The following is a 9,679-nucleotide window of genomic DNA, read 5'->3' as shown; positions in this document are numbered from 1 at the left end:
GTATTTAATTAGTTTCAATTAAAATTGATAAAATGGAAATGAAATAAAAGATGGAAGTGGAAGTAAATGGAATAAAGTAAACCAAAATGTATATCAGTTAAATTTTTATTGCTACGTACAATATAATTACACTCAAAATGTTTATCAAAACACATCAATAGACAAGAAATGTATGTATATAAATATTTAGAAAATAACATTCTGGCTTAACAAAAATATCAGGCTTTACAAAAGCACAATACAAAAGCTACACTGATGGACAAATTTACCTGTCAACTATTAGACATGATAAAAATTATACTGTAACACTTTAAGTAAAAAGTTTTGGTTTGTGAAAGACTTGGGGTTGGATTTCACTGTGTTACTTTACAAAATTTTCCCCAACAAATTCTAGATTAATTTAACCATTTATATTTTACATCTCAACTAACAATTATTATTATCTCATACTTCAATATCGGTTTTGATTTTATTACAGTGAACCCTTCATATCTGACCATGACGGGACCGAGCCATAGTCGGATTTCGGGGGGAGCATAACCTGCAGTTTCCAAGACATCAGTCATTTTCTCCCGTGACCCAAAATCCTTGAGCGTAACTTGTACTCTGCGACTTCGGTAATCGTATGCCGCGATTCCGGTAACATCCACTTTCAGTCAACCGATCGCGCTTGGCGTTGGCCCAGATGATCGGATATCTTGAGGAGTTGGTTATTCCAAGGTCGGATATGGGGGGTTCTACTGTAGAAAAATTGGTATCATCAATGTTAAATCTACAGCACACAATTAAATTGCAATACAAATCTAAAAGGTAATCTAGAGGATACAAAGGTGTTAATTAATAAAAGGAAAGTATAAGCTCAATTGTATTGAGTGAGGTATAGTATTTATTTGTGCATTCCCTCCTCATTCTTATACACTTAAGAGTTACCTTAATTTGATTCAAAGATTCCATGAAGATTTTTATTTATATTAAACTTTGTCCTCTTTCTGGAAAATGTTATACACTAGAGAAATATTACTTTCCATACTCTATCTATACTCACTTTTAAAAACATAATTTTGTTTTTAACTATTACAAAAGGAACATTAAATCCTAGAAAACATTTGCACTTATTTAATATGTTTGAGATCAGTCCTGATTCAGGCAGTCGTTATTATTTATTTACTAACTCTAAAAATAATTCTAGACTTATAAAATGTCCTGTGGCTAATTTTATAGAGATCTATAAATATTTTTGTATAAAAATGCAAAATTCCTTACTACTTTATCACATTTGACCGACTTAGAATTTGGCCTTCATCTTTCTGAATAAATATTACGTAGATTAGTGTTGTAGGAACTAAACAATTGAAGAGAAATATTACCATTATAGCGATGAGCAAACTAAATCATCTCAGTGGGACGACATTCAAAGAATTAAATATTGACAAGACTCTGTAGCCATTCAAATGGTTGCTGTATGTGTGCGTGCTACATCATACATCATCAATTATTGATATGGGGATGTTGATGTTACCTAGGTGGGTATTTTAACCAAAATATGAGTGAAGGATGAGTTTAGAACAGAGTGAGATGATATGTGTAGTTTACCGACTAAGAACAGCTGTTTCATTAGTCAGGACCATTTCAAAAGACATTGGGTGAAATCCAAATCCCGCTTAACACCAACAGTTCTTAGCAATGTGGTAATGCCATGACCTGTTGATTTGGAACACACCTAGCTGTAGGATCACCGATCTAAAAAAATTGGTTCCTCATACGAGAAGGACTTCTTCTGTAATTGAAAACTCTATATGCTGAAACCCTATTCGTAACTATAGAAACCGTTATCCAAGTGGAGGACACACATGCTTGGAGTTACCACAATTGTTTCTCACCCAAAACAAGATTTGTTGCTACAATGATCAGTTTCTTTTGTTCACGGCTATCAGTTCCAGTATTTACACTTGTGAATATCGTAATGAAACCTTACTTAGAGTTACTTGATAATTTAACCTGTTATGTATTTGAAGCTCATATGACTTTTGTTACGAATTAGCTCTTTAGAAACTGATTCATGATTCATTTGAGTCGTTGCAAGATTCAATCACATTCAGTTGAACAAACTGTTGGAATTCACCCATTACTAGAATGTTTATTCATCATCTTAAAATTGACTTGAATTGATTGAATTGTTAGAGAGTTGTAAATACAAAAATAATCAGCATGCATAAGGATTTGATACATCTACAACCAAAAGTTAGGAATTAGAAGATAATTGGTATACTGACGGAAACACCATACTTGGTCATGGTTGCATACAACCAATGTGTAAACAACCAGACTGTATGTTGAAATAAATAACAAAGTGTTATTTGAAATTTTGTTCAAAAAATCACTATGTTGTCAACAAAAAAAGTATAACCGTTCTTGAAATTTTCTTAAAAAAATAGTTAAGAATCTTTCAGTAAAATCAATGAAGGAACTCAATTAAATGACATAAATTCGTTTATCAATATCATATATACATAAAGCTACTACTGAGCATATTATTGTGGATTTAGCAAACATTCACAAAATATTAACGCCCAATAAAAAAAAGTGTTAGCAATATTTTACAAACATTAAAGCTGTTCATTGGATATAAATTGTAGCTCTTGCTAAAATGATATTGCTAAGAATGAATATTCCTTAAATAACATGTTATGTAAATATTGGTGGCCCGTTTTTGTGAAAGGAAGTAGGGATAAGGTGAAAACGATTACGCGTGATTATAATACAAAAATTAAACAGTCATCGCTTACGTCTAAAATAAATAATTACCTCTAAAGTTATTACACAACATACCCTATATACATAATAAAAGTATAGTTTGTTTTAGAAACATACAAGAATGTTATCAGGGTTTAATTTCTTAAACCCTGAAAATGTTATCAAGGGCAACAAATTGAGCTACTATGTGAAGGTCGTGGTCTTAAATCTTGTCAGTTCACACCAACACCTCACTTTTCCGTAGAAAATTCCCTGGTAAACAAAATTTTTTTCTTTACATGTAAAATGTAATCATTTCCAAGTTTTAAAATGGAAAAACCTGAATGCCATTGATACAATACTCAACATCCTCATATGTTTAAAAAAACAATAAATAATTTATACTGTACAAGCAATATTGTGGTGTAGATTTTAATGATACATTGTAAAAACATAACACATTAATTCTTTCATTAATATCTTCAAAAGTAAAACTTATCAGAACAAATTATTCCCCAAATAAGCAAAACAATGAATTTCTTCATCCAATTTGCAAAAGTATTTACAACTTAATATTCAAACGATTCAGGCTATTTTGAAACCTTTCATCTAGTCGATTCGGGCAAATCGAGGCACAATGTCTTTTGCAAACCAGAAGTCGCAGTTTGGATATCCAAGATTCGGCAGAGCGTCTTGACCAATCAGAAGGATCTTGTTGTTGGAAGCGTCGGACGGATGGTGATCAAACTTTCCGAGCGAGACGAATCGGTAGAAAATCTGTTGTATCGCCGAGACGTACCGTCGTTGTTCAGGAGTTTTAGGATTGTAACGCTCCAAGATGGCATCGACATCAGCATTCACATCAGCAACTCTATGTTCACCTCGAGGCTGTAAAAATTCACAAATGATGGTTTTCTTTTAATAATTTCTAGAACGAAGAAAATACAGAGATGCGGTATCATCTTAGTATTCAATCTGTAGACTGTTCACTCAAGCGAAGTGAAATTTGCTAAATAAGCAATCGTAAGGTGTGTCAGCGTGTTGATTAGTAATTGTACAGTTTTGGTTTGTTGTCAGACTTGGTCAAATGCACACACACCTAATTCCCCTAGCTGAAGAATACATAATTATATGGTTGATGTGGAGGGAGGAAGTGCAGATATACACCTGTAGCAACCTGAAATCTGCGAGTATATTCGGGGCCGGATTTAGCATTTTGGCGCCCCTAGGAACAATTATCTTTTCGCCCCTAAGTTAGTTCTGTGAGGTACCAAATTTTAAGGGGGGTAAAAAACATATTGCTAGTCAACAGACACCATAACTTACCCGATTTTTATCCACAACATCCTACTCCTAGGCCTATGTGTTGGCCATAGCTTGGGCTATGGGCCAAAGAACGTAGGCCTACTTTTAATAACAGTGAAGTACACAAACACACCCACAACGATATATTTATTCATAATAGCACTTCGTTTCACATAATAAAGTTAAAACGACCGATTTTACGAATATTTAACACCGATTACAACATCACTTAACCTCGAAACGGTGTTTGTTGACCAACGACAGACGACGACGACAACTAGACCGGCTCAACAGGTGAATTTCCGATCAGCTGTTGGCTAGTTCTCAAACTCACCACCAGAGCGATTAAGCCTCGACCGAGGAAATCATGATTTGAGCCGGACAAGATTATTCGCTGTTTGACCACCAACTAGCTCGCACGGGCTACGAATACAACGAAACGACACTACGATATTATTACGAAGGTTAGCTACCATATTAGTTAGGCCCATTTTTACATTTTACGTTCTTTCTGTTTTATCTTACGCATACTTAACTTATTATACCTTTTCGTTTTCTTAAATTACCGATTCGAATTATCTAAATTTAATATCTAACTCACCTGATGAAAGGTTGCAGATGAGTCAAAGAACACATAAAATCACACACATAATAATACTTAATATTTCGCCTCTTTCAGAGGCTTCTTCAGAAGTAGGCCTAGATGGTAGTTACAAGAACAACAGTTTAAAATAGGATGACACAGTTTGAATTCAAAATGTCTGACAGGTTGTCCAACTGACACTACACAAATAGTAGAGTTAGCTGTGTCCTCTCCATCCTATATATTTATTTAATCCAAGCTAAATGCTTTTTCCTAAAAACATAACCTAAATTTAATATCGTAACTTGAGTCTTGACCCGCCAGTTCCTGCCTGCCAGTGACTAGCGGTGGCGATCGTTTATTTTATTTTAATTAACTAGTTTCGAAATTACGATTTCTCCGTTCGCTTAACAAATAATTATCACGTCCAAATTATATCTCGTTTTCATCGTTTTAATCCCCCGAGACTTGTACAAGTAAATTGGTTAAATTTACTTTTCTACAAATCATTATAATAAGACCTATATCAGGCATAATTTCTAGGCCAGTACCTAGTTGGCTTAGTCGTAAATCCGGCCCTGAGTATATATCACTGTAGAAAACAAAAACAAAAAGAATTGTTTAATATGACACACAACACAGGAGAGTTGTAACAGGTAGTCTATATCATATTAATTCTACTAAGGTCAGATGCTTGTCTCACGCAGAGCTTGTAAAAAGTCTGCTAAAGTTTACCAGGTTGCTACAGTTTAACAGGCCCTGAAGTAGACAACAGGATTTACAAACCAACAGAGTCAGGCCGATTCACCTTGAGACAATCAATCAGTTTTAATCTCTTCACCCAACTTTGATACGATCTACTCTAATGCTGCAAACTCAAGAGTGTTATGTAAATGTAATCATTTACTAATCTTTCAGATACATGATAGGGAAGGTTCTCAAATGAATGATTTAAATTTAAGTGAAACAAAAGTCTAAAATATGCAAAGTGATCATACATTTTGTATTTGATACTTGTAGTCAGCGGTTATATTAATTAAAAATCTTCCAGCAGAGGTTTGATTGAGCTATTTTGTATGAAACATGCATGCTACAACATCCCTATAAATGAAATAACCAGGTGTGAAAAGTGATAATTTCATCATTTCATTTTTGTGATAATAAACTATTGTCGGGACCACGTAAGTTTGCAGTTGAGGGAGGAGCCTATTTACCATATGGTTTTGAATGAACCAATGAGAACCGTGCGGTGTTGCCAAATCTGTTAATACCAGCTGATTTTAATATATTGCTTAGTATATTTTAATTAGTGTTGTCAACGGGCGATGTGGCAACGTCGCACTAGCCTTGTCTTGTGATTGGCTGCCACCAACTGCAAACTTACGTGGTCCCGACAATAAACAATTTATGAACATGTTGAACAAAATTCCAAAAAGCATAACAGATGTCTAAAAAAATCAAAATTAAAAAACAATTTATTTTTTTGGCGAGTTATACGAATAGTTGCATTCGCCTATTGGGTCTGATGATGATTGGAGTGTCCAGTCGAAATCGATCACCACTTACCATCTTTTGTATATTTACCGTCTTGAGAGTAACAGTATAAGCGTAAAAATATGTTTTAAGTATTATAAGACGTATCTTTATTTACTTTCCATAAATTTAATAACACGTACAATGCTGATCAAGAAGTTATTTAGTTATAGGAAGTAATGTTAGTTTTTACCTTCTTTATCCTAAGATACCTTTGTTTAACATTTTTCAATACCGGTAATGGCATTTGACATTATTCATGTATGTATTCGATGCCACAAACAAATTAGATTCTTTGAAATGAATTGAATTGATAAAACAGAATAAGTATTTCCTTCATCAGTATGTTCATACTTAAAAACACACTAAAATAAGAAATATTTTATTATATAACAAAACTAAGGGATTACGTCTTTTAGATAATTATTGTGGTTGAACATCAAGGATAGCAAGAAGGTTTTCCCCACTCTACAAAGATTAACCAGACATACCTCAGTGACAACATAGAAGGGTGTGGATGGCAGCTGGCTGGCCAGGTTTAGGAGAGGACAGATAGTTCGTATCTCTGAGACGATGGCAGCCAGGCTGGTCCAGGAGGTGTTGTAACGTTTGAACACTTCACTGGTAAGAGACTGGTTGTAGCCGAGGATGCTGTTGGCAACCTTAGCTTTCACTTCCTCCTCCGTCCACTCCGGTCGCATCGTGTACAAAGCCTTTGTGGCATCGGCGTGTGCAGTTGTTCCTAAAATAACGTATTTAACTTATTCATAGAGATAGATAGATGCGTTCAAACTAGTCTGAAGCTTTTTTACGGCTCAAAACTTAACCCAGCTGTCATTGATGTGCTTTAAAGAAATTGTCCTAACTAAAGAAACACATAGCCTAATCTTAGTAAGTAACAAAGTAACTCAGATTTCAGTGTTAAACCCGTAACGGCTTATTACTCTTTTTGCATTATAATAAAAAAGAATTGAGACGGATACAACTAGTTTTACCTTGGGGGGGGGGGGGAGTTTTAGTTGTACTTGGGTGGTCAGTAAGTGGTTTCAAAACTAACTTTGACTGTCAATCTCACTCATAGCTGTAATATTTCATTTCATTTCATTCATTATTTAGTATTAAGTTTTTTTTTTTAACCCTAGGAGTGGCAGATCAACAGAAAATGTCGATTTCAAAATGTGCCGCTGGAGTGGCGGGCGACAGAATATCTCGATTTATGTAATGGTATTTTCAGCTGCATGTTAAGCACATTTAAAGTCGGTGAAATGACATAACTCTTATACCAATGGAAAGATAAGATTCCGTAGTTTCATTTTATTATAAGAATGAACCTTATAACATAAATATATCGATCTTATAATTAGTTACATTTAAACGAAAAATACGCGCGAACTCGCGAACGCCATGTTTTGTTGCGCAATCGTAAATGATGAGTCATTTCAAAAATAAATAGCAGACGTAATTTTTGTCTCAGACAAAAGCAAGTGGTACCACTGCAACAAGCATGAAGAAATCTTGTATTCTGTATAAAGTATAACGGCATAATACATTCCAACAGCTGATAAACAATTTTTGTAAATAGCCTATTTTTACGTATTGTTCATGTGGCGGATCGACATAAAATGTCAATTTCTAAATCACATATATATACAATGTGAAAAGTACAAAAACGTTGTTTTATATACTCTCTTGTAGACGAAGGACAGTAGAATTCAATGTTGTTAGGCTGGTCACACAAATAGAAGCTTTTGATTTTTCAAAGCTAAAGGAACAGAACACTTGTCATCGTCTAACCTAAAATGGCGGCGTCGTCGTGAGTTTTTGTCCGATAACAAAGACGAAGTGTGGGTTTATCCCTAATGTTACATTGTAATGTTCGTTTTAGTTTATTATTTTGTATTAGGCAAAATATTTATGCATTATTTTGCATAAATATTTATACATGTGTGATCCAAAATAGGATAAAAAGTCAGTGAAGTTTTGTGGGCTATAACAGCTGATCAGTTGTTTTGTTTACATTTTTGCTTTTGTGAAAACCAAATATTCTATTACTTATCTTATTTAGTTATTCTTATATAGAATGATATTATTGACTTAAAAAAAAATTATGTTTTTATCATATTGATATATTAGTAGAGGGCATTTGTGGATTTATCAACGTGTAGTTGAAGAATTTGACGTTTTCCAATTTTTCCGTATTATTGCTAGTAAATCTATAAAAATAATTATTTTGTGTAAATTATGATATGTCTATGTAGAGGAATAAATTCTGAACAAAATGCATATTTTGAATTGTGCAATAAAAAATTACGTTACATGTGACACGTGTTTGCTTTTGAAATAAAATTTGATAAATTTATAAATTTTATTTTTTTTACTTTTTTCTAAAAATCTACCTTTCTAAAATTGGTTTGTATTACCATTTTTGAATTCTACTGACTATTACGAACAAAATGAATATACGGTTCAATAGTTTATCTCTACATACTAATTTTATACAGATTTTTGAAGAACTCCCTTACAAATTCACCAAAATGAGCGTGCCACTCCACAAAGCACATACTGAAAATCGGTCTCGCCACTCCTAGGGTTAAATGTTAACTTTTATTCATACACCTAATAATCACTCCTCAGAAAGGCTGCCCTAATATTCATTTCCTAATTTATATAATTTCATTAATATGTTCAATTAATCATTAATAATATTCATTCATAGCCTATATTTTTTTACAAAGCCCACAACCTAATTATTTATTAAATATGTAAGAGAATTGCAATACATCAAAATTTTTTATAATATCATTTCAAAATTAGTCCTTAAGGAATCAAAATTTAAGAAGCAGTGAAAGTGATCCCATGTGTTCAACAATCAGTGATGTGAACATTGAAATTGAGAGAGAAGGAAGCCATTGAGAAGTTGAAATTGTTAGAAGGACTCAAAATTTTACCTAAATCAAATTCATTCATCAAGAAGACCAGTTTCAAGTTATATCACAGTTTTTTTTAGCCTAAACCTCAAGAGGACTCAACTCAATCATTATCTTCAAAATTATGTATAACCTTTTCTTTAAACTCTTTAAAATTTTGTACTAATTGGACTTACCTTTTGGACAACGCCAAAATTAGATTTTCCATTGTTGAGATTGTGTAAATTTAACACTTTAATTAGGCCTATTTGGACGCTATTAAATTTATTAATTATCAGCATTCAAGCCAGCACGACACCCTACCCTGAGAGATGTCACATCTAAATTATTTGAACCTTTAAGTTATTATTCAAATTTATTTTTTTATTTCAATTTAATTTCAACCCCATACACCATTGTCAATCCTTTCATTGTAACGTCAAGCCTTTTCTCATTGCATGTTAATTGTTCATTTGTTTAAATAAAACACATTTTGTAATCCATATCTTTGTTAACTTATTAACTTTAAACATTTGTAGAATAGGCCTAGCCTAAAATGAATATTTTAAGGTGAGTTTACATAGCTAATATATAATTTTAGACGAGTTAACTTTGCCTT

At 33.1% G+C, this 9,679-nt stretch overlaps 1 protein-coding gene across 1 annotated transcript in view; it reads right to left on the bottom strand.

Annotated features, from left to right (window-relative positions):
* Window positions 1-93: 93 nt before the first annotated feature.
* Window positions 94-9,679, bottom strand: part of LOC128981976 (neurotactin-like) — a 39,017-nt gene continuing 29,431 nt past the window's right edge. The window contains exons 11-12 of the mRNA XM_054401000.1: window positions 6,646-6,896; window positions 94-3,621 (exon numbers count right to left, since the gene is read on the bottom strand). Coding sequence (XP_054256975.1) covers window positions 3,343-3,621; window positions 6,646-6,896 — 530 coding nt within the window. The 3' untranslated portion in view covers window positions 94-3,342. The remainder of the gene's footprint in view (window positions 3,622-6,645; window positions 6,897-9,679) is intronic.

This window comes from Macrosteles quadrilineatus, unplaced genomic scaffold (assembly GCF_028750875.1).
Source record: "Macrosteles quadrilineatus isolate MER2022 unplaced genomic scaffold, UCM_ALF_1.0 Scaffold_73__1_contigs__length_606889, whole genome shotgun sequence".
NCBI classification, from domain to species: domain Eukaryota; kingdom Metazoa; phylum Arthropoda; class Insecta; order Hemiptera; family Cicadellidae; genus Macrosteles; species Macrosteles quadrilineatus.
Note: the sequence above shows the minus strand (reverse complement) of the source record. Positions and strands in the feature narration are given on the sequence as shown.